Source organism: Lampris incognitus, chromosome 2 (genome assembly GCF_029633865.1).
Source record: "Lampris incognitus isolate fLamInc1 chromosome 2, fLamInc1.hap2, whole genome shotgun sequence".
In the NCBI taxonomy this organism is placed as follows: Eukaryota; Metazoa; Chordata; class Actinopteri; order Lampriformes; family Lampridae; genus Lampris; species Lampris incognitus.
Window position 1 is genome coordinate 25,853,994 of NC_079212.1, and position 25,623 is coordinate 25,879,616.

A 25,623-nucleotide genomic window follows, 5' to 3' on the forward strand; every position below is an offset into this window, starting at 1 on the left:
GCCTAACAGTCATGTTAGGCTAAAACTCTTATTGATGGTAGAAAATGAAATCTAGCAAGGGCCTCTTTTTCAATGACGACTCTTAAAGAAAATTATTCTAGTGCATCTGACAAATAATATAATTTAGTCTGATTGAATGACTTTTTGGAACAACTATCTTGCTGGCGGTACGGTGGCCCAGTGGTTAGCATTGTTGCCTCACAGCAAGAAGCTTCCCGATTCGAACCCCAGGCCATCCTAGGTCCTTTCTGTGTGGAGTTTGCATGTTTTCCCCATGTCTGCGTGGGTTTGCTCTGGGTGGTCCGATTTCCTTGCATCATCAAATAGACATGCATGTTAGGGTTAGTACTCCTGCGTGTGCCCCTAACCAAAGCAATGGAAAAAAGAACTGGAGTTGGTCCCCCGGCACTGCAGCTGCCCACTGCCCCTATACAATAGGATGGGTTAAATGCTGAGAACCAGTTCGTTGTAAGAATGCTATGTCAAATAAAGTGTCTTTCTTTCTTCTCTCTTCTTTCTTTCCTTCTCTTGCTACCTTAATAATTGCGAGAGTGATAAATTCTTTGCAAATGGAGCTTTGAAAGTTAAAAGTTGCATATCTGGATATCTATCTGATATAGTATATCATATATCCACTCCTTTTAAGTCTTAAATATTGCGACATATATTGGAAAAAACATAGCTCATAATTTATTTGCCAGTATCAATCGGCCTATGCTGGAGTGCTACGTATTCAACTGATTCATGCTGCGAGTGATCATGAGCTACAGGAGCATGAGTGCATGAGTGTGTGTGCAGCTAAGTAACTGAACAGTTAAACATTTGAATTGTAGCGTCATTGGCTTTCACGGACTTAATTTTTCTTTTCTGTAAAAAAGAAAAAGAAGCACGACTCTTGCTAATAAAATATCCGCAACATTCCATCAATGATTACCTCTGACTGTAAACCACTTTCCATGTCAAAACAATATAAAATAACCTACTTCAGAGCGTAAGTTTTTTTTAGGGATGCATGTTCTGTGTTGACCATAATTTTGTTTTTGTTTTAGAACGTAGTGGAGGACAAGGGAAACTTCTTGGAGAGGGCCAGACAGCGGAATGAGAGGAATAAACTCGATGTGAATCATTACTATGAAAAGAAGAGGCATCTGGACATGATCGAGTTGCTGGAGAAGAAGAAACCATGGTTGGTGAGTGATCCAGAATAAAAACTGTGTGTGCGCGCTCGCGTGCATTTCCTTGTGTGCGTGTTTGACAACATCGTTTCTGTTCTGTACTTTTCCCAGGAGTACGAGACTGCTCGTAAGGAGCTTGAGGGTGTGAAGAAGGAGCGTGAGGAGGCCAAGAAGCGGCTCTTCGTGCTGAAGCAGGCCCAGGCACTACTGCTAAAGAAAGTTCAGGCGATCGACAATCAGCTTAAGCCCACCGAGAAGCAAATAAATGCCAAGGTCAGAGATAGTGGGTGGGTAGGTGGGTGAGAGAGGGAGTGAGAAAGTTTTGTGTGACACGGGTACATAAAATCACATCGCCACTATAGAAAACCTAGGTAACAGATATGACCAGTGAATCTTGTAGAAGTTTTTTGGTTAATGCAGGGATAAATGTTAGCCCCTGAAAACTAATATTTGATTTTTTCATGTGTTCATATCTGAAGCGTTGCACTGCACTTGAAATGGATGAAATGGTATACCATTACTGAGTTATTAGTTTGAGTGGAGATCAGTGATTTAGACATGGGTCTGTATATTTCTCCTTTAGAGATTATTGAATGGAGTTGGTTACAGATAGCTCTTTAAAAATGTATAACTTTTAAAAATTTCATCAAGGGCACATTAATCTTTGTATGTCGGAGGGGAGGTGTTTCACAGCATGATAATGATATTGATTTTTTTTTTTTCAGTCTGACCATCAAGGGCACATTAATCTTTGTATGTAGGGGGGGAATGTGTTTGTAACAGCATGATGATGGTGACGGTATTGACTTTTTTCAGACTGCTGCGATCAGAGAGGCATCTGAGAAGTGCAAACAGGAACAGGACCAGCTGGACCAAAAGAACAAAGAGGCAGGACTTGTTTTTCTGATACTGTTTTAAATGAAAAACAAACACTGAACCATGTCATCTGATTTGTCCAGTGTTCCTCTTTTAGATTTGTGAAGAGAACCTTACTTGACTTGTAAGCCCTCATTATTGTCTCCATCTGTTCAAAATATTGCAGCAAGGCTTTTAGACTCAACCAGATGTCATTGTTTCAACCCGTTTTCATTTGAAACTCTATCGAGATATTCCATTGTTACAACCAGGGAAATTGCCTTCGTACCCACACACACACACACACACACACACAAGGAGGTCAGATTGAGGGGTCAGCTACATAACATCAGTGGCTTGAACAAGGGCATACCAGCTTAGTAGATGCCTGCATTCAGACAGTCTTACAGGTCCTCTGAAGGGTCTCCCCACTCACCAACCCTACTGCCATCCTGTTATGAGCCTCTTCACACCCAGTTCCCAGCCATGAAAGACATTTATCACAAACGCTGCTTTCGAAGGGGTCTCAGCATCAGCAGAGATCCCACCCACCCCAAGCATAGACTGTTTTCCCCCCTGCGCTCTGGGAGGCGCTACAGGAGCCTCAGAGCCCACACTACCAGGCTTAAAAATAGCTTCTTTCCCCAAGCTGTTGCCCACCTGAACCTGGCTACCCACTGAGTGTCTGTGGATATTTTTAAATATTTTCGTACTCGTGCTCTTTTTTTAACTTATTTTTCACTTTTGGTCTTCATCTGTTTATAGCTTATACTGTGTTTGCTGTGTTTGTGTATGTTGTCTTGCACTGTTTGGCAAGGCCGCAGCCCTTATTTAATTTTTAACATGTGCCTGCAGATTGTTTTTAATGACAGTAAATTGAATTGAACTGATTAGGTCATCTAGGGGCAATCTTACTGAAAATGTCTTGCTATTTGTTGCCACAATTTTTCCATTACATTTTTGACTGACAAAGACATGGACCGACTAATGGCACCAAAAAAGATATCCCCACAATAAAAACTTTCATGAAGTAAAAGTGAGACTGGAAAGGTAAGATTTTAGTGATTTAATCAGTAGAAATATAATTTTCTTAAGTGAATAATTGTTCAGCCTCCTCTCTACATCAATAGATTGAGGATATCAAACAGGATCTGAGGCTAAAACAGATGGAGGAGGAGGACCATCAGAAGCGAATCAGCAACACCAAGCGGATAATTGACGACCTGAAGGCAGAGCTTGCAAACTTAAGCGACCAACCGGATCTGGTCCCACTTATTGATGCACTCAGTGCTGAGCTGAGGAGCAACCAGACAGCGAGGGCCCAAGTGGCGGGAGAGAGGGCAGACCTGCAAAGAGAGAGAGACAACTTCATTGCAGAGTCCAGAAGTGCGAGCTTCACACACACACACACATGCAAATTTCATTCACATATAATTTTATATATGGTCCAACAGCTATTATATATTTTGTTCATCAGTTGTGAATGAGTGTATTTATAATAACCCATGTAAGTATGACCTGATATTACTAGAAAAGCATGCCATTTAGTAGACCGTTTTATCCAAAAATCATCACTTAACCATGGTTTAATCCATTTTTAGCATAAGGGACACAACAGGAATGGCACCACTAATGCTGGTAGTATCAGTTTCAGTGGCGTTTTATTACATTTACTGACTTTACAGATGCTTTTCTCTAGAGCAGCTTTCACAGAGACAGGAATTGGCAGATAAATTGGAGTGTTACCAGCTGGCATCATCATCATCGTGGTGTTACAGGAGTGCATTCTGTCATTGACATAGACCATGATTATTCTCTCTACTAGTGCTGGCAGAAAGACTGAGCAAGATGAACAACATGTTGAGTGCCAAAGAGGAGAAACTGAAGGGACGTCACAAAGACTCACATACTGCCATCCAGTGGCTCAGGCAAAACCGACACATCTTCTCAGGAAATGTCTATGAACCCATGATGCTAGTGGTGAGTCTGACTCCACATAATTTTCCAATTTACATTTCATTGCGGTATGAAAGTGCATGAAAATGCAATATCTATATTACAGTGATAGGCCATTTGATATCTATAATGCACACAATTACTGAGTAAAATGTGAGAAAATTGTCCTCTCCTGAAATGGTGTACAACTGAGATTTGTCAGTTGGAAATTCAGTGGCCTTTGCACCCAGCATATGTACATCTGTTTTATCTTCTCAATTTACTTGATGTTAATTAGCATATGCAGGTCAACGGGCCTTAGTGTTGTGTGAATGTTGACCAGATCAGCTGCGGCTTGCACACCATGTACATGTGGTATTATTACATATAAATCAAGTTTTTGTAATTTAACTCTAGTTCGTTTTTCTTTTTTTTATGTCCCCTTTCTGCCTTTTTGCATTTTACATTTGTGTTTATCTTTTTTTTCTTTGCCTGGCTAAATTTCATTTTCTTGCCACATGAGGACCCTTAAAGTTTAATCTAATTCTGCGAAGAATTATTACTATGATCCCCATATGTCTTTATGCATGCTCAATAATCCAGGTAAGAAAATCACAGAAAGTTGAATCGGTTCATCTGGACACAACATTTATTGAGAGAAATGTGTCATCACTCATCTAAGTGACCTCTTCAGTCTCAACTGATTGCAGGTATCCCCACACTTATAAACAATACAGTGGCATAACTACTGAAACCAGCGATCGGTTTCATATGCAAATTGCTGTGACCATGTATGCCACTGTACAGCTGTAAGTGTGAACCAGTGGTGATTCTCTATGTGGCGGGAGTGTCGGAAAAGTTGAGACGCATTATTTTCCAAACGTGGAGGCTCAGTTGCTTTCAAACCCCAAAACACGCTGCGCCAGAAATTGGTCCACCCCAAGGATCGGGTGCCCCGGCACAAACGGAACAATATAGTATAAGCTGTTAAGTCCCAGGATGATTGCCGTGAATGGTACATTGGGGAAACCAAACAGACGCTGGCCAAGAGGATGGCACAACACAGAAGAGCCAGGACTCCACAGTCTACATCCATCTATAGGCCAGTGGCCACTCTTTCGAGGATGAGGATGTACACATCCTTGATCAAGAGGAACGCTGGTTTGAACGGGAAGTCAAAGAGGCCATGTATGTTAAGAGGGAAAAACCATCACTGAACCGGGGGGGGGGGGGGCTACATTTGTCGCCGTCTTACAATGCTGTGATTGCAGCTATTCCCAAATCCTCTGTGAATAGTACACATTGCCATTGAAACTCTAGTTAATGGTCACGGTATTTAGCATATGAAACCAATCCTTGTTTTCGCTCGTTATGCCGCTATATTGTTTATAAGGGTGAGGACACCTGCCGTCACTTGAGACTGAAGAGGTCACTGAGATGAGTGATGACACATTTCTCTCAATAAACCTTGTGTACAGATGAACTGATTCAATGTTCTGTGATATGATCCCCATACTGTCAATATAATTTTGGTATGTTTAGCCCATATTTTGCAGTCCTTGGTGTGAATGTGCCTGTTAAACCTTTGTTTCTTCTTTTTTTTTTAACATTCTGTGTGTGAGAGCTTACTGGTTAAGATGTGTTTGACAAAGGTTCTGCCAAACTCCATAAAACATGTTTTGAAAATGTGTTTCTCTGTTCTGTTCCCCAGATCAATGTGAAGGACCATCAATATGCCAAGTACGTGGAAAACCACATCGCCTTCCAGGACCTGCGGGCATTTGTCTTCCAAAGGCAGGACGACAGGGAGAAATTCATGACTGAGGTCAGATTACTGGAGTTTTGCGAATGACATGTGGAAGCATGAGAACTGACTGTGGTTCAGCTTCCCTGCAGGCAAATCCAAACTTTTATATAGAAGATCCATTTTTATTTTGAATTATGCGGCATTCATTATTTCTAGGATATTTGAGATGATTTTGGGCAGGGTTTGTCAATAACTCTTTCTTAAAACTTGCAAACACAGACTTTAATATGTGTTATTTGTGGTTCAGTATTCCTGCAGCCAAGTCTTACCCTTTAAATGGAAATGTCACTCTTGTCCTCAATTCTACACAATGTATTGTTCTAATTCTCTCAAATTACAATGAACCGAAGGTACGATGTGTAGTTAATTATTGTCTGAACTCTATTTCTTGCTTTGGGGTAGAATTTATATTCACAAAACAACTGAGTTGCCCCACATCAAATAATTAATAAATGAATTCTGCTACGATGGAATTTTATTGACCACTTAATCGAGTTTCTCAAAGCTAAAATGCAAAAGCTACATCCGATAGAGTTACATGTAGTCAAATACCACTTTTGATACTTTCTATTACCGGCATATTTAAGAGAGTGGCTAGTTCAGCAATATCCAAATCATGAATGATTTGGTAGTTGCTCATTTACTGGTTGCTGTCAAGCAGGACTTTGACAGAAAAAAAGATAGGGCACAACATTATATCACCATTCATCAATAGTAAGCAACATTATAGCAGCCAAATAAGGAGGGATAATTGTTGTTGCTGCCAATAGATACTACAATGTCAGTGGCTAAATTTGAATCAAACCATGTTTGGACAGTGGTGGGAAAGGTACTGACACAACTCCACTGGCGACTTTCAATTGGATTTCTGAATTTGGTTTGCTTAAACACCACTGCAATTAGCATGTTATCCATAGGTGTCAGCAAGTTAAAAAAAAAAAAAGAAAAAAAGATGAACTTAGGGATTGTGGTTTTAATGAGGATGATTGAATTTAGTGGCAGCCTAAATTCATCCATTCAACTTTGTTCAGCTTAAACCTTCATAAAGCTTATTTTTTTTGACACATTTGTTTCCTGACCTTCAGGTTCGTGACAGAATGAGCTTGAAAGTGAACTCCATCCTTGCGCCAGTGGAGTCTTGTTCCAATCGGTTACCATCTCGACCTATCGAGTCCCTGAGGTGAGGGGGAAAAAATGATCTTAAACTTGTTTAAGTCATGATATAAACTTGCGTTTTTTCACTTTCTTCTGTCACTGTGCTCAAATAAGCTTAATTAAAGTAGCAAGGGGATTCAAAAAAATGGCTGGTTGTTAAAATCCCTAGTGTTTGCACTGCAACAGATTCAGTGGAGATTAAGCTGGAGATGTCTGCCAAGGTGACATTGCCACCACCAGGACACATCATCAGTTGTGTACCTCAGCATCACAGGGTGTTTCGGCCTTTTATCACAAGACACCCTCTGCTGAGGCAGGCCCACCACAGGTTGATCGGTCCTGGGTGTGTGACCTGTGGTTAGCTGTTCACCTTGGCAGCCCAGACGGTGTCTCTCCTTTTGAGCCAGATCCAGTGGCTAGTCCTCTCAGCAATATTGGCTAGCTCTTTGATCACTCTCCTGTGGGCCTGCCCCCTGACTCCTAGTTCCCTCAGGAGTTTTGCTGTGGAGCTGGCAACAAAGCCCCTACAACCCACCTCCACAGGGTGCACCTTCACTTTCCAGCCTCTGTCCTCTGCTTCGGCTGCTAAGTTGGCGTACCGCAGCTTCTTACGCTCCTACGCTTCTTCGACTGCATCCTCCCAGGGGACTGTCAGCTCAATGATATAAGCGAGCTGGTTAGAATTGGACCAGAGGACGAGGTCTGGTCGCAAGGTGGTTGTTGCCATCTCTGTCAGGAAGATGAGCTTCTGGCCTAAGTCTCGCATTTCCCAATCCCTGGCTGAGTTTAGTGAGCCTAAGTTGGGAAGTGAAGGGTTGGCCTTCAGTTTATCCCCCTCCCGAACGAAAGCTGGAAACCGCCGGGGCCCTTCCTGGTTGTTGAAGGGTTGGGCATTGGTGGAAACCCTCTTGCAATCGAGTTCAGCTGCCAAGCACCTGAGCACCTGATTGTGTCGCCAGGTGTATCTGCCTTGGGTAAGGCTGGTCTTGCAGCCAACCAAGATGTGCTTGAGGGTTGCTGGGGCTGTACACAGGGAGCAAGATGGATTCTCTCCAACCAGAGATTTAGATTTATGGGAGAGGGCAGGACATCATATGTGGCCTTGATGATGAAACTCAGCCTGTTTGATTCCATGCTCCAGAGCTCACTCCATGTGAGTTTCTTCTTTTCAACACCCTCCCACCTCATCCAGCGGCCCCGTTTGGCTTGTGCTACGGCTTTAGCACATCTGGCTGCTTCTTCCTGTCGGTGAACCTCCTCAACCACCATAGTTCGCCGTTCGGTAGTAGTCGCCTTTTGCCAGGTAGGTGTTTTTATTCCCAGGCCAAGGCCGCCTCTGCCTTGTTGAACATGGCCTACTACGTCTCGGTGGCGGAGGGCAGATTTCGCCTCCAGTACAGCTGCAGCCGGGGTCCATTTCTTCCCTGTTGCTAGGGTTGGAGCAACTCCTCTCACTACCGGGTCTCGGGATTCTGTGAGGGACATGTCCAGCCTCACTTTGGCACATTTGAATTCCTCAACCAGGCTGGAAATTGGCAGTGCGAGGGCTCCATTGCCGTAGAGTCCAACACTGCTGAGGCACTTTGGCAGTCCAAGCCACTTCCTCACCTGCGAGTTCACTAGCCTCTCTAAGCGATTGGCATGAGATAATGAGACTTCGTACATGGTTATTGGCTACATGAGTCGGGGTAGCAGCCCAAACTGAAAGCACCAAAGCTTCAACTTCCCGGGCAGTGCAGTGTTGTTGATTTGCCTGAAGCCACTTATTGTATCCTGGCGAAGTTGCTCCAGCTGCTGGGTGTCTTTGAGGTCTGCATTGTACCACTGTCCGAGGCTCTTGATGGGCTTCTCCCGGACTGTGGGGATTGGTTGATCACTAATGCAGAACCGTTCATCTGCTAGTTGGTTTAAACTCCATTCGTGCCCACTTGATGTTCTCCTGGAGTTTCTGCAGCAGGCGCCTGGTGCATGGTTTTGTTGTTGCTTTGGTGGTCAAGTCATCCATGTACGCCCGGATTGGTGGAAGACGCAGGCCATTCCTGGACCTTTCGCCTCCCACCACCCATCGAGATGCACGGATGACGAGCTCCATTGCCATGGTGAACGCCAGAGGGGAAATGGTGCAGCCCGCCATAATGCCCATTTCCAGATGTTGCCAAGTGGTGGTGGTGTTCTGTGTTGTGACACAGAACTGGAGATCCTGAAAATAGGTCTTGACCAACTCTGTGATATTTTTGGGGACATGGAAAAAATCAAATGCCGTCCACAGGATCTTGTGAGGAACTGATCCAAAAGCGTTGGCAAGGTCTAAGAAAACCACGTGCAGGTCTCTCCGTTCTTTCTTGGCAGCTTGTATCTGGTGCCAGATGATATTAGCATGCTCCAGACATCCTGAGAAGCCATGGATCCCGGCTTTCTGCACTGATGTATCGACAAAGTTGTTTCTTTGCAGGAATGTGGAGAGCCTTTGGGCAATCACACTAAAAAATATCTTTCCCTCTACATTAAGAAGGCTGATCTGGCGAAACTGGCTGATGCAGGAAGAGTTCTTCTCCTTGGGGATCAGAATGCCTCCTGCTCTTCGCCATGCCCTGGGTATGACTCTTTTCTGCCATGCCACTTTCATCAGCTTCCAGAGGTATTTCAGGACTCCAGGAGTGTTCTTATAGAGTCTATACTGAATACCATTGGGCCCAGGAGCTGACATCGATCTTGCATGTTTTACCGTCCTCTCCACCTCGCTACATGTGAGGGGTCTTGTGTCCATATGGTGGTCAGGTGGGTGAACTGGTGGCATGTCATCCGGGATGGTGACTGGCTCATGTCTCCGGACATCAGAGTAGGTCTTCTTTAGGTGCTCTTCCAGATCTCGTATGGGGACTCTAAGGCTCCCATTTTTCTTGCTGTCAAAAAGGCTCTTCACAAAGCTGTAAGGGTTGTTGTAGAAACGAGTCCTAGCCCGTTCTTTCCTCTTATGCTGTCGTCTGAGGTGTTCTGCTCTTCGCAGCTTTGTCAAACGCTGCTTTATTTCAGCCTGCAGTGCGTCAAGCCCAACCCTCTCTCCCTCTGTGGCCTTCCTCCACTGCTTCCTCCGTTGTCTTTTCTCCTTCACCAACCTGTCAATTTCCCGCTGCCTCCTGGGTTTGGGCTGGGTTGAAGGGTCTTTCTGCCTACTGGTTATCTTCTCCTTTACCCCAAATCTCTCTACGCCATAGCTGTAAATGATGGGTCCCGTGTTCTCCAGTTTACAAGGTCCTACAAGGTCAGAGTTGATGGTCTCCCACTCAATCTTATGGCTGGACTTGGGCCACAGGATTTGAGGTTTTCTTCCTTCCATCTTCCTCTCTGCTGCTGGCTGTGGCTGGCTGGGCTCCAGACCGGAGTCCACTGGAGGGTCTATGCAAAGCTGAACTTCGTCTGGGGTGCTGATACCCTGAGGACTGTGGGGGTTCTCCTGCCTCCGGGCTTCACTCGACTGATTTGGCCTACTTCTTAAAAAGTATTGGTCAATGCGAGGCCCCTTACTGAGCTCACTAAGTCACTTCTTTTTGCCTTGATGGATCTTAAGACCCTTCACTGATGTAACCTTTGACCAGCCACAGATGGAGCTGTGCAGCTTTTGTCCTGCCAGTGCTGATGATCCATCGGTTGCAGTGCTGGTCGTCCGACTTGTTGTCAAATCCTTTCCTTGTTCCATTACCGTGTGATCCACCTGTGAGTCATCTTGCGCCCCCGCTCTCGCAGACTCTGGGGGTATTCTTTTCCTTAAAGTTTTCGTAGCAATTTGGGTGGATCCAGGAACGCTAGCTAGCGCTGGGTCCTGCTAGTATGAGTCGCTAGCCCATACCAGCCCCGTTGGGGTCTATTCCCTCCTGTCAGCAGTCTTTCCAGGCCATCATCTGGTCTTTCCCTGATTGTCAGCTGCCCTTTCGCAGCAGTCACTGGTTTACTCCAGATAGTCAAGATTCAAAAAAAGGACTGGTTGTTAAAATCCCTAGTGTTTGCACTGCAACAGATTCAGTGGAGATTAAGCTGGAGATGTCTGCCAAGGTGCCAGGACACATCATCAGTTGATGTTCTGTGTCCAAAACAGATTTCTCCCTTCCTGAACAATACATAAATAAAATCTTTTTTTTTTTCAGGCGCTTTGGGTTTTTCTCCTATCTGCGTGAGCTGTTTGATGCCCCTGATGAGGTGATGAGCTACCTTTGCCATCAGTACAGGGTGCATGACATTCCTGTGGGGACTTCCCAGACCAAAGACATGATCAAAACGGTCAGTTCCTGTTTCAGTGTTATTCAACTTTATATGTTCTGGGACACTTGTGGGACCTCACAAAGTGAAAGTCAGCATTCCTATGCAAAGCTGCAGCATCTGAAGACGTATAGAAAAAGAATTGGAAAATGGAATCTTAAAGGTTGGAAATTGCAGAAAAGTTAGGAAAATGATGGAAATATATTGTTGGGCAGTATCCATTTACTATACATTCACATCACATTTTTGCATGGTTTCAGACCTTAAGTCATCTCAAATATTGCAGTGTTTCTTATCATAAAGAATAATTATCTCTGGAGTAACACAACATATTTACTGTGGGCTATCAACATAGTTTACTATCAACTTAAATAATACTGAACACCAACCGAAAACCTCAAATCTAGTGAGGAGAGTTAAGATCTGGGAAAGGTATCGAATTTTGAAATACAGAATGTACCTCAAAATTCAACAAATGAAAAGCTTTTGTTACCCTTAAAATGTATCACGTGGCTTTCAGTGGAGTACCTGTCACACACACATACAGCTCACCCTTTTGTATTGTACTCTAATGGTAAGTTAATCCCCTTGCTTGTCAATGTGGTTCAGGTGATCGAGGAACCGTATATCAAGATTCTGTACACAGCAAATGAGAGATATACGGTGAAGAAGTCGTTGTACTCCAACAAGATCAGCTCCAGTAACTCCGCAATACACCCCTCCAAGTACCTCATCATCACCGTGGACACTGAGGAGAAACGCAGGGTGGAGCAACAGATGAATGTGAGTAACAGACATTCAGAATCCTGCCTTTTTCTTAAGGTGGTTTTGCATCATGACTGCTCCAGATAAGCACACATCAGATGAACTCAGCCCTGAATCTGACTCAGGACTTTTGCTCCATCCTCTCATCCCTGACACTACATGTCTGGCTTCAGTGTCCTGCACTGTCGGGCATTCCTGCCACCTAATCATAGAAGATTTAGATCTGGCAGAACAGGTGAACGTAACTACTGGACAAAATAGAGAACCGACAGTAGTGAGCTCAGAAGTTGTGACAGTTTTTGTATCTTTACAAAAACAAGAAAATCCCATACACACAGAATCCTTGCATTGAGTTTAAATGTTGGCATTAAGGTCAGTACGACCTTTATCAAGACATTTGTGTTATCTTTCCCATGGATATAGCTCCCGAAAATAACAATGCAATGCTTAATTATAATGGGAGGTCAGAACCTGCACGACAGATCAGCACTCCTTGAGCTGCCAGGGATTTAGTTTTGTAAATTAAGAGCACTCCGGCATGGTCGACACTTGCTGATGCAGAGGCTCACACTTGCGTCCTTCAGATGAAGGGCTCTCTGCCCCTACTCACCGCATGACCACTCTACCTCATATATGTGAACTGCTGACAGTATTCTTCACTGTCCCCTGTTCTAGGCCTGTAAGGTGAGGCTAACGGACATAAATGAACGGTTGGGTGCCTTGCAGCAACAAGCTGCCATGTTGGAGCGTCAAGACAATGAGCTCCGGGAGAAGAAAAAGCGTCTCTCAGAAATGAGAGGCAAAAAAAGGCAACTAGAGCAGAAAATCCAAACCAAGCAAGACAGGTTTGTACTAAAAGTTGGCCAGCAGAGTTGGCCCAGGTTGTGGCTTGTCCCAAATACTGCAGCTTCACTGTTGACTGGAACCAAGAAGAGATGGCATAATGTCTTTTATCAATGAGTTGTCTTGTCTGTTCCTGTATTATGTGACACCTTTTGACGTAATAACTAATTGCTTTCTGAACAAAAGAAGCAAAACACAGAGAACTCAAATGATAGGTAAATACTATGGAGGTTGACGTGCAATTCACAAAACATTGAGGGTGTATCTGATAGTGGCTGACGAGAACAAATGTGATAACTACAGAACACAAATGGACATCACTACAGTTGACATATTCCATTAATATTGGTCAGACATATTCCAATATTGACTGAAACACCTGGGGAAATGAACATCTGTGTTTCATACTGTTATTGCTTGACTGCATGAAAGCGGTGCATCCCAAATGTTTAGAGATGCATTTTCTGTGCTGGTTTTAGGAGTGCAAATCACAAGTTTCATCACAATATGATATTGTATCAATTCTTTGGACAATGTTATGATATTTACTGATATCACAGTCTGCCACGATACAATTTTGATTTAATTCAGTTCAGGGCCCTGCAATTGATAATGAGACGATATATGCCCATTTAAGACATGATAATGAGATGATATGTGCCCATTTAACATAATCAGTTACAGTTATATCAACTCAAAAAGCAACTAAAATATGATTTGGCAGTTTTATTAATGAGCTCTTAAAGACATTTAAATTAAAAACAATCTATTGTTTTTAGTAAACTACTATTACTTTCGGCTGTTCCTGTCAGGGGTCACCACAGCGGATCATCCATTTCCATTTCTTCCTGTCTTCTGCATCGTCCTCTGTCACACAAGCCACCTGCATGTCTTCCCTCATCACATTCTTAAACCCCACTCTTTGGCCTTCCTGTTTTCCTCTTCCCTGGCAGCGCCATAGTCAGCATCCTTCTCCCAATATACCCAGCATCTCTTCTCCACACATGTCCAAGCCATCTCAATCTTTCCTCTCTTGCTTTGTCTCCAAACCTACCAACTTGAGCGGTCCCTCTAATATAATCGTTCCTAATCCTGTCCTTCTTCGTCACTCCCACTGAAAATCTTAGCATCTTCAACTCTGCCACCTCCAGCTCTGCCTCCTGTCTCTTCATCCGTGCCGCTGTCTCCAAAGCATATAACATAGCTGGTCTCACAACCATTTTATAAACCTTCCCTTTAACTCTTGCTGGTACCCTTCTGTTGCAAATCACTCCTGACACTCTTCTCCACCCACTCCACCCTGCCTGCACTCTCTTCTTCACCGCTGTCCGCTGTCCTCCCTCTCGTTCACGCATAGGTATTCCGTCTTGCTCCGACTGACCTTCATTCCTCTTCTCTCCAGTGCATACCTCCACTACTCCAGGCTCTCCTCAACCTGCACGCTACTCTCGCTACAGATCACAATGTCATCCGCAAACATCATAGTCCACGGAGACTCCTGCCTGATCTCGTCCGTCAACCTGTCCATCACCATTGCAAACAAGAAAGGGCTCAGAGCTGATCCTTGATGTAATCCTACCTCCACCTTGAATCCATCTGTCGTTCCAACCGCACACCTCACCACTGTCACACTTCCCTCATACATATCCTGCACCACTCCTACATACTTCTCTGCAACTCCTGACTTCCTCATACAATACCACACCTCCTATCTTGGCACCCTGTCATATGCTTTCTCTAAATCCACAAAGACACAATGTAACTCCTTCTGGCCTTCTCTATACTTCTCGATCAACATTCTCAAAGCAAACATCGCATCTGTAGTGCTCTTTCATGGGATGAAACCATACTGCTGCTAGCTAATCATCACCTCTCCTCTTAACCTTGCTTCTATTACTCTTCTATTCTTGTTTTTAGTATTATTACTCTTCTATTATTGTTTTTGGTGTAAAGAATAAAAATAGACCTAAAGTTCACTATTCACTAAAGTTCCACATTTCTCATGTTTAAGTGCAAATGTTTATCAGTTAACTTAAGAGACGCACGCAGTGGTCTGCAAGACACATCCTTCTCTGTTGCACTTTTGTGGATACCATAGGGAAGTCTTCATATAGCTATACATTTGTCAGATGTCTCTTCCATGATACATTGACAGCCATTCTAAGCATCCTAGTATAGTGTCCATCTAGCTGTTTCTGTGGAGACTTTGTGACTGTCCAGGTCTCAACACCATAGAATAAAACTGTTTCAACAGTTGCCACAAAAAGTCTAACTTTTATCTTTCTTGACAGCATGGAGGTCAATATTCTTCTCAACTTATGGCACGCACTCCAGGCAAGTGCTTTTCTTACAGCAAAGTCCTTTTCTGTACTTTCAGTCAGTGCTCCAAGGTATTTAAAGTTCTTCACTTCCTTTATTGTAGTGCCATCTTTAGCTTTTATGATCACCAGTTCTTCTCGGTTATAAGCTTGCAATTCTGTTTTCTTTGCATCGCAATGCAGTCCGACTTTCCAGCTTGATGTTCTAGGCATGTGAGTATTTCTTGTGCATGCTCAATTTCTTCCATGAGGAGTGTAAGATCATCGGCAAAGTCGTGGTCAGTAATTGTGATTGGTGCGATACATCGACTCTTCCGCTTATGTAGTTGGACGCCTAGCTCTTCTTCTCTGCCACTGATAGTTTTGCGCATGACATAGTCATGTACTATAGCGAAGATGTACGGGGCTAGGGTATCTCCTTGTAGTACACCTACGATTACTTCAAAAAATCTTGTTTCTCCATCCAGCGTGATGACTCTCGCTCTGTTGTTCTCATAAAGTTTGCTGATAGCGCTGTGAAGTGTTGGTGGTATGTCATAAGCTTTAAGGATTTTCATCATTATTCCCCCGTGTATCGAGTCAAATACCTTTTGAAAGTCTACAAATAGGATTATTGCTTTCTTGTTTGGGCTTTTAATTCCTTCGATTAGCCTTCTTAGTCCGAGAATGTGTGCAGATGTTGACCATCCTGGTCTGAAACCATTCTGATGAGGACGAAGATGTTTGTCCATCTTAGGCTGAATTCTGTTGAGGCTAATTTTATTGGCTAACTTTGTAACCATTAATGATAGACTTATTCCCCGGTAGTTCAAGATGGTGCTTAGATCACCACTTTTTGGAAGTGGTATCATGTCTATTTCGGACCATTGGTCAGGTTTCACATTGTTATTAAGCAGTTTATATGCGAATTCTAGAACGATGTCATCAAGATCGCATCTTTTCAAAATCTCTGGTGAGATGTTATCAGGGCCTGATTGTTTTCCCTCATGCATAATTCCTCAGATATGAAATTACCATCCTCAATATGTAGATCATGCATCACTTTCGCAAGGTCTTCATCGCCAATCTCACCCGAGATTACAGGTTCTTTACCAAGAAGATTGTAGAAGTGTTCAAACCATTTTTTGATTCTGTCTTCACGCGAGTTGCCTTTGATAACTCCACGCTTTGCTGTTTTCCGGCCAGTGATAGTATTAATTTAAATGCCAGCTCTCACCATGTTTGGTTTTTTTTATCAACATTTTCAACTTGACAAATCATTTGGCTCTTATTCTTTCCACAACAAACTTGTGCTCTGGCAACCACCTGATGGAAAAACTCAATGTGGTAGAAGAAGAATCACTTATGTGGACAACCTATTAAGGGACACGGGTGGAGAACGTACAGGAGCTAAAAACAATCATGAAAGAGCGGGATTGTTGGAAATGCCGTGTGGAAGCAGTTATGGGGCATCCTGACGCATGACCTAGGTGAGGTGAGGTGAAGAGACCTTGATGACCTTTCATTTATGAACATAAACCATGCACATCTGTGTGCTCAGTGGTTTCGATATATTAAGCTTTAAAATGTTCACATGCTAGGCGTATCTTAAAGATGATGATATGGATCGATGTTTTCACTTTGCATCGATGATAATGGATCATTGAACATTGAATCGATACATCAATCCAGATCAATGGATTGTTACACCTCTAGCTAGTGAGGGTTTTTTCCCCCTGAAGACAACTTGGTAAGAATTTCTTGCACAAGGACACAAGTATGGTTTCTCAACTCTTGGCTTTGAGATATGAACTGATCTAAATCCTTGCACTAACACTGACTCATTGGGGCATACCAACATTCTACTAGATCAGGGGTGCCCACACTTTTTTGGCTTACAAGCAACTTTTAAAATGACCAACTCAACATGATCAATCAGAAAAAAAAATCCCATGGTTGAAGATACATTAAAATGTACATTGCATTATTACATGGACCCTCCACAGCACAATACCTTCAACAGATTTAGGGTCCCCACCTTATTCTGATGACTTGCACTGATTGGGGTCAGCCAGAGTTGCATAATCCAGACAGTAGCTACTGGTAGCTAGTCTCAAGCAGGCCTCCTAATTATCATCAGCCATGGTGGAACAGTATGTCGACTTAATAATCTTCATGTGGGAAAAGGCTAACTCATAAATAAGTCGAGCCAAAAAATTCAGTCAGGGAGGTAGCATGTTCCCTCATGTTTGGGTACTTTTCTTGCATGAGTAAGTTCCAAAACTGTCCAGTGTGGGCCTACAACTTCAAATGTCAGCCTGCAGTGACAAGATCTCATCCTCCAGCTTGGACAGGATCATGCGCATACTGTGTAAAATGATCAGTTATGACTAATAACTAATAACATCGGCTATACCTTCGGTGTCTGGCTCAATTGTCAAAAAGTCAATGCAAACCAGGTCCAGTGGACCAGAGCTGGTTATCTAATTCAACAGATGCTTGCTGTGGGAGTGTTTTTCTGGTGATACATCTTCCATATGTTTTGATGTATTGTTCAATCTCTGAAGACATCTTTGGCCAATAAAAATGGTTCAGTGGTCTGTTCCACACCTAGATGTCCAACTCATACAGTGTCGCAATATTTGAAGACAGAATCAACCTCAGTGTCTCATGCACATTGAAAGCACATTAATTTAACGATTGGCTCGAGTAAAACAAAGTCTTGAAAGCATTTGTCAAAGTCTGACCAGACATTTTCAATCTGCTCAGTGTCGCGAGCACTGTCAAGTTGCGCAATTTTCTTCTTTTGCCTCTCCAACTCAGATGCAGTGTTTTGGAAGTTCCTCAAATCTTGGCGCTGCAGCTTTGAAGACAGTAGTTGTAGTTTTCCTTTGAAAGCTTTAATTGAGCTGATCATGTCAAACAGTCTTTTCCCAGCAGTCACTGGGCGGCAGACGGGGAGACACCCTGGACAGGCTGCCAGGCCATCACAGGGCCGACACAAACACACACACATACATTCACACCTAGGGACAATTTAGTATGGCCGATTCACCTGACCTACATGTGTTTGGACTGTGGGAGGAAACCCACGCAGACATGGGGAGAACATGCAAACTCCACACAGATGATGACCTGGTATGACCCCGCCAAGGTTGGACTTCCCCCGGGCTTGAACTCAGGACCATCTTGCTGTGAGGCAACCACTCTAGCCACTCGCCACCATGCCGCCCCTTTGCAAGATATGTCTCCTTTATGACCAGGTCTAAGAGCAGATCAGTTATTTCAGAGATTGCTCAAAGATTAATCTTCATGAACAAATAATTAAATGCATGCAACTGCAGCTGGTTTCCAGTCTATTCAAGTGAGGAGGTGACGGTTGATTCAAACAGGCGGTCAGCTATCAGAATGTTCTGCTATTTCAATTAAACAGTGCAGCTTTGAATTAAGCTAATTCAACATGTTAGTCAGATTTATTAAAAACGCCAAATCTAGCAGCCATTGATCATCATAAAGTTGTTTGTATTCTGCATGTTTAGTGCCAAGGAGAAATTCTCTTACCTCCAGTAGGAACTCTCAGAATCTCTGCCAGAAATTGCGCCCTACTCAGCCATCTGACGTCGGTGTGGCAAGAGGTCAGTATGGTTACAGTCAGCCTCCTCCAGATATACACGAAACAGCCGTCTTTGAAGAGATCTTGCCCGAATAGAACAGGCGATTTTCTTTGACACATCCATGACCTCTTTCATTTTCAGCGTTTTCGCACAGTGCTTGTTGGTGTGTTATGCAGTGATAGTTAAGGAAGTCGGGAAATGCATCCTCCTCCTCTCATTTGGCAATGAATCCATCAGAACTGGCCACCATCCTAGGTGCACCATCAGTGGTGATTGACACCAATGTAGATACTGGGAGCTGAGTTTTGTCTACAAAGTTGAATGTCTAAAAAATGTCCTCACCTCGATTGTGTTCTTTCATCGATCACACTGTTAATAGTTCCTCTTTCACTGTCATGTCTTTGAACACCATCCTAATGAAAATGCACAATTGTGTTGTATCACTAAGGTCCGTGGACTCGTGTAGCTGCAGTGAGAAATGCTTGCAGTCTGCTATGTCCTTCCGAAGTTGCTACATCAAATCATCAGCCATCACTTTACAGTGCCATGTAAATGTGCTTCTGGATAATTGAGCGGCTTTGATAGCAGATATTATTTCAGGTTTGTTCTTAAAATCCCGAAACAACGAGTCCGCTGCCTCAACAAAGGCCTCTTTTACCATTTATCCATCTTGGAAGGACTTCTTATGTTTAATGATGGTATGGGTCACCTGGAATAATGCTTCGGTGGCTGCCTTTGCTTTTGCTTTCGGCTGTGTGAAAAGTGACTGCTGTCCGATTAATGGTAATTTCAGTTCCCCCACCTTTCTCTTTCTCAACTCGCTTTTGGTAGGGAAGTCGCTGTTGCAGTTTTTATTAAGGATTCGAAAGTGCCGCTCCACATTTCCTTTCTTCGGAATGGCGATGCTCATTTGGCAAACACACTTCGAATAGGACGTGATGGAAAAAAAAAGTCTTCCTCCCATTCTGCATGAACATTTTCGGCTTCTTATTTGGTCCCGCACTCATTTTATGTCATTCTTTTGCTATTATTAATTTGAATTGGTAGTCTAGGTTGCTATGAATGAGGTTAGTTCACTACAGTTGGCATGAGTTTTGCGTGAGGTTAGCTCGCTGCCATTGGCTCAGTTTACATACTGGGTTTACAGACAGGCCGCTCTTCATGTCAATTAATTGGCAGATGCCATAAGCAAAAGGGACAAAAATTTGAAAAGAAAAAAAATCTGATATCAAAAGATGCATTTTTTTTTTTTTGTGTGTGTGTGGCATATGACCTACCAGAATGGCCATTGCAATCGACATATTGGGCACCCCCGCCCTAGATGATTGTATTGGGTCTGCTCAAATGCATACAGCCATCTCTACCACTAGAGAGGCAAGAATCTCTTTATACCAAATAGTTGTAACTCCTTTTTTGTGTATAAACAGTCTGAGGCTAATGGAGCAGGGTGGCATCGATCTGAAGAACATTGAGGAACAGGCTAAAGCCAAAATCTCTGCCGTCAATTCCCAGAAGTTGGCCGTAGTCATGGAGTTCATATCCCAAATCAAGGTATGGATATGTGGGCTTTCATTGTAATCTCTGGAAACTACTGAGCTATATTTCATTGTAAGTGGTTGACTTAAAAAAATTGGGTGAATTTCTATAGCCACTGTCTTGTGGCCTGCTCGTTTTAGTTCTTTGTTGATTTTTTTTTTTTTTACACCAATCTTATGAATTTCTCTTGGTCTAACCCCAACTTTTACCCCATTCTCTTCTGTATTTTCATTTTCATGTCTTTTATTTGTATTTTTATCTTTCTGTGATCTCAATTTCTTGGTTGTCTCCACTTGGCCAAGCTGCAAAGTCAGAAGTTATCATGCTCCAAAACACTCATTATAAAACTCGAGATCTGATAGCTAACCCTATCCTCGAACACCGATAAAAGCATTTTTTGTGACATCGTGATCATGAAATTTTTTTTAGATGTTTTTATCCTTTTGCAGTGACAAAAAAATAAAAGCCTGTTCTTGTGGCCTTTCTCTTAAACACTGGCTCTCGCTCTTTCTTTCTTGGATCTCTGTCTTTTTGTCTCTGTCTCTCTTTTTTACTCAATCTGTTTTCTAGCTAAGAGCCAAGTTGAGCATGGAAAAGGTGTGCCTGGCACTGGAGACGGTGGGACTGACTGCTGAAAAGACCAAGCTGTATAATGACTATAGAGAGGGCACCACTGAACTCAAGGCCATGGAAGTAAGTGACACCTAAAATGTGTGACACTCACACGTTTAACACACTTTCACCTAGCTACATTTACATCCCTCTGGGTGGCAGCATAACCTAGTAGTTGGATAATCCGTCCTTCAAATAGAGGGGCTGTTTTTAAGCCCTGTGCGGTGAGCACTTTAAGTGTCCTTAAACAAAACTTGTCATCAATTACCTGTTCCAGGGTCGGGAGTATCCATTGAATTATCACATTATCACATACAGTTTATTTCCCTCACATTGATGGATGCATCTATAGCTGTGCAACAACTGTCCCGATACTAGCTGACTCATCGCTCTGTATCACTGATTTTTGCCACCTGTCAATCTGTCTTTTAAAGCAAACACACAGCCAACTGGAGCAGAGGAAGAGCCAGCTGGTAATGACTTGCAAAAGCCTGCTGAAGAGAGCCAATGAGATCTGTAACATCGACCCCGGAGCGACTGTGGCCGCAGAACTACACACTGTCAGTATTCATAATAGTGTCTCTGCTATTCTTGAATCAGGGTAACGGGCTACACCCCAGCCTTTAAAGAAATTCATCTGTTATGGTTTCGGTGGAAAGTGTTAGTGCCTTGTGCTATTTGACCAAAAAAAAAAATGCATTATTGTAGATTGAGAAAGGGTTTTTTCCCTAAGGTTTTGAAACCATAGTCAGTGTGGAGTTGCATTGAAACAACGTTAAATGCTGTTTCAGAGACCCTCTCATCCATCAACAGAAAATTCGCAAGGAAAACTACCGATGTATAGTATTTCATTACAGAACAACATTTTGGTAATAGTATAGTATGATCAAGTTTTATTTGTCGATGGAAATTGGGACACAAAATTCTACCTGTCAACTGAAATGTTTTTGCATGAAAAATAGATTTCTAAAGAGATGATGTCAATTTGAGTCCTTGGGAGTACATCCAGAGCTGTTCAGTTTTTAGTCTTGCAAAATGAATTGGACTTGAGGTTCTTGCTGACAGTCACTCACTCCTTTAAGATACGCTGAAAGTATGGCACAGCCAGGCGTGGCCTTGAAACAGCTGAACATAAATAAGTGACTGCAAAATGGTAGGTTGGCAATGTAGAAGGCTTATTTGTATTATAGTTGAGAGTACCATGTAGTTGGATTTGATAGTACTGCTGGCAAATAATTTGGTTGGCCAGTAAACAAATATTCCAATGAATGCAACATAACTTGTTATGGGAGTTCGTAACCGCAGTTAACTTGTAGAATGGGGTTGTCAGTCCCTTTCACAACTGAACTGAGAACTTCAATGTTTTAAACACTAACATGAGGACTGGCAATTGTGCCAGTCCTGAAGAGTGACCTCTTTAGTCTGAAGAGGTCACTTAGATGAGTGATGAAACATTTCTCTCAATAAACGTGTTCAGATGGAACTGATTCAACGTTCTTTCACACGTTTTTATTCTCGTTCCATAAGATAGTGCTCACTAATCAAATCGACACAATTTTTTTGGAAATCATCTTTACAAGTTACATGTACCACTCCAGAAGTTTGATAACGTACACATGTTTTAGGCATTCAGTGTCTCGCCTTGACTGACTGCCTCCTGATGAATATGGCTCTGTGGATAGACTTCTGTTTCTGTTTCTGCACAGGCCCTCAAAAAGCTGCCAGACACTCTGGATGCGATAGATGCCATGCTGAATGAGGAGAGGTCCAGGGCAGATTGCTTCACCGGCCTCAGTGAGAATGTAAGGGGCCCCAGGGAAACTCCACCATCACGGTTTATATTTGTATCTGTTTATTCTTGTCTTTCTTTTCCACTGAGCTTCTCTAAAAGTCTCACCTTTTGTCAGGGATGCCAATAGGAACACAATAAAGCCAGAAAAGTTATATTAGAGCTATTTTCATGTGTTTTGTTTTTACATATATGTATATCATTTCTGTATGTTGAGGATCGAGCACTGCACTCACACTTCAGCTTTTTACCACCGAGTAGCTCTGCTTGCAAAACTGCCTTGCTACAGGGCATCGCTACAGAAATTAAAGGAGGGAAGCATCTTTTCTTATTCACTTTTCTTGGCCAGATTCTACCATCCAATCCAGATATTAGATTTGCAACCTTCTGGTCACAAGCCTTGACAAAATGTTGTTCCGACAATTTTTGCTACCACCACCATCAGGATTAATGGTTTCGTTATTACTGATGGTATCATGGTAATGTATGGTGCTATGGATGAAAGTAGCCATAAAATGGTAAATGGAATGCAACTTACAGTCTGCTCAGTCATTCCTACTTTAATCAGCATTCAATCCTTTTGGATGGGAGAGAATGAGGATGACAAAGCTTCAGCTTGTGTTTCAGCTTGTGTGTTTTTATTTGGCAATAAAAAAATACGCTTCCACAACTGCTTTCACCCCCCACACACACATTCACACGCCCCCCCCCCTTTTTTTTTTAAGTTTAAGTCCACCATACGCTGTTAACCAGTGATCTTTTCAGGCTGGCCTTCTTGCCCAACATAAATCAAGTGAAGTCAGTTTTATTTATATAGCCCAGTATCACAAATACATATTGTATTTGTTTGGTTTAGTCCAGACTCATTGCATAGCATCTACCACATAATTTATCCTTATTTTTATCTCTATCTCAATCCAATTCACTGGTTTCAGGTTATTGAGGAGTACAACCAGAGGGAGCAAGAGATCAAAAACCTGGAGAAAGAGCTGGAAGATAAGCGCAACGCTCTGAATGCCCACAGACAGAACATAGCAGAGGTAATTTGAATACATCACTGTAATGGTTCTTCTAGATGCTTATCCAACGTGATCATATTTGTCTAGTAGCCGGGCGACACGGTGTAGGAGCATTGTTGCCTCACAGCAAACGGGTCCTGGGTTTGATCTCAGCCCTTTAGTATGGAGTTTGTGTGGGTTTGATCCTTATATTCCAGTTCTCTCTCACAGTCCAATAACACGTTCGATGTATATTGGAGACTCTAAATTGCCTGTAGTTATGAGTGATTTTGTGTGTAAGCCCTGTGATAGACTGGCAACCTGTCCAGGGTGTCTCTCTGATTTCTGCCCAGGATTTAATGGGACAGGCTCTAGTCTCCCCATGAACTCTTGAGTTAGATTCACAGTTTTTGAAATGCATATCACTGACAAAACTGAAACATAGTCCTTCCCTGTATCAGTAAGTGTGTATTCTGACCTTGTATGTGTGTGTGCACGCATGTGTGTGTGCGGATGCGCATGTGTGTTCATACATCTGTCTCTTTCTCCCTCTTTCTGTTTTTCTCTTAGGCTAAGGAGCGTTGGCTAGATCCTCTCAAGGAGCTGGTGGAGCAAATAAATGAGAAGTTCAGTGAATTCTTCCGCTCAATGCAGTGTGCCGGAGAGGTAGACCTGCATTCTGAGAATGAGGTATTAATATACTGCTTAGCAAGTGTATACACACACGCATGTACACACACACACACACTCGGACATAATGATTTAGAATAATGTTCACTAAACTTGACCCTCATTATGTGAGTCAAAGTATTATCTTAGACTTCTCCTTGATCACCACTTGGCCATGGTGTGGAAGCTTGCTTATACCAATGATCCCGACAGCTACGCTGTCTGGAGCTTGGCTGTTAGTAGGGTCAAGGCGAATAGGTCAAGGGAGAGGTTCCAGACAAAGTGCAATCCAACAAAGACCTCAATGGCGTAACTGGCGGAAAATGTCTCAAGGTCACAACAGCAGTGAAGGCAGATGAAGGCTGCAACAGAGGTTGGTCCCTAATTGTCTTGGTTCTCCATGCCATGGACTCTGGCCACCCCCTGCCAAGGATCGTGTGGTGGCTGCAGGCGCATCAGCCACTTCATGTAAAAAGCTATCATGCGCAGGTGTCCTCCCATTATGCAGCTCAAGGATGGGCCTCTACACCCAACTGAGGACCCAGAAGGAGGACAGTCATACTCAACCCCAAGTGACCACCGATGATGATGATGATGATTATCTGAGAAAGCTGTCATTTATTGGCATTTCATACGAATCCAGTTTTATGAAGCACAAAAGATTCACCAGTTTCATACTAATCCAATTTTATGAAGCCCAAAAGATTCAACAGTTTTGTGGAAGAAAAAAAAAATCAGTAACTGCAACAATTCACAGAAAATCTAGATTAAACTCATGAAGTGGCAACAGTTTTTAATGATGACAATAATGTCTGCCCCGTTTAGGAAGAGTATGATAAGTATGGGATCCGTATCCGCGTGCAGTTTCACAGCAGCACCAAGCTTCATGAGCTGACCCCCCACCACCAGAGCGGAGGGGAGCGCAGCGTCTCCACCATGCTGTACCTCATGGCCCTACAGGAGATCAACCGCTGCCCTTTCAGAGTGGTGGATGAGATCAACCAGGTAGCACACACACACACACACACACACAGATTTTGAATTTTGATAAAATCAACTTACAAAATAATAGTCATGCAGCAATCATCCTGCAGTAAGGAGGAATTCAGTTAATGGTGATGGCAAACTTTATTTGTGCAGGGAAACTTTGTTCATCTTTGGGGGAAATTTCAGTAGAAACACAGCTATAACTAGAGGAGTGCACTCAATAGAGTGCAGATCTCCACCAGGCGTACGTATCTCCTCTTCTCTGGTGTTCGAACCTGGCGACAAACTACCCCTTTTTTCACCTACCAGGAGAAAGGAAATCCACAGACAGA

At 43.0% G+C, this 25,623-nt stretch overlaps 1 protein-coding gene across 1 annotated transcript in view; it reads left to right on the forward strand.

Moving 5' to 3' along the window:
- The window catches only part of smc5 (structural maintenance of chromosomes 5), a 38,715-nt gene that overhangs the window by 5,147 nt on the left and 7,945 nt on the right, over positions 1-25,623 (forward strand). The window contains exons 6-22 of the mRNA XM_056299009.1: positions 1,050-1,190; positions 1,287-1,448; positions 1,992-2,063; positions 3,161-3,416; positions 3,856-4,010; positions 5,677-5,790; positions 6,858-6,952; positions 11,070-11,202; positions 11,791-11,964; positions 12,622-12,791; positions 20,128-20,251; positions 20,807-20,929; positions 21,283-21,408; positions 22,555-22,650; positions 23,573-23,677; positions 24,206-24,325; positions 25,130-25,309. Of these exons, the coding sequence (XP_056154984.1) occupies positions 1,050-1,190; positions 1,287-1,448; positions 1,992-2,063; positions 3,161-3,416; positions 3,856-4,010; positions 5,677-5,790; positions 6,858-6,952; positions 11,070-11,202; positions 11,791-11,964; positions 12,622-12,791; positions 20,128-20,251; positions 20,807-20,929; positions 21,283-21,408; positions 22,555-22,650; positions 23,573-23,677; positions 24,206-24,325; positions 25,130-25,309 (2,346 nt within the window). The remainder of the gene's footprint in view (positions 1-1,049; positions 1,191-1,286; positions 1,449-1,991; positions 2,064-3,160; positions 3,417-3,855; positions 4,011-5,676; positions 5,791-6,857; positions 6,953-11,069; positions 11,203-11,790; positions 11,965-12,621; positions 12,792-20,127; positions 20,252-20,806; positions 20,930-21,282; positions 21,409-22,554; positions 22,651-23,572; positions 23,678-24,205; positions 24,326-25,129; positions 25,310-25,623) is intronic.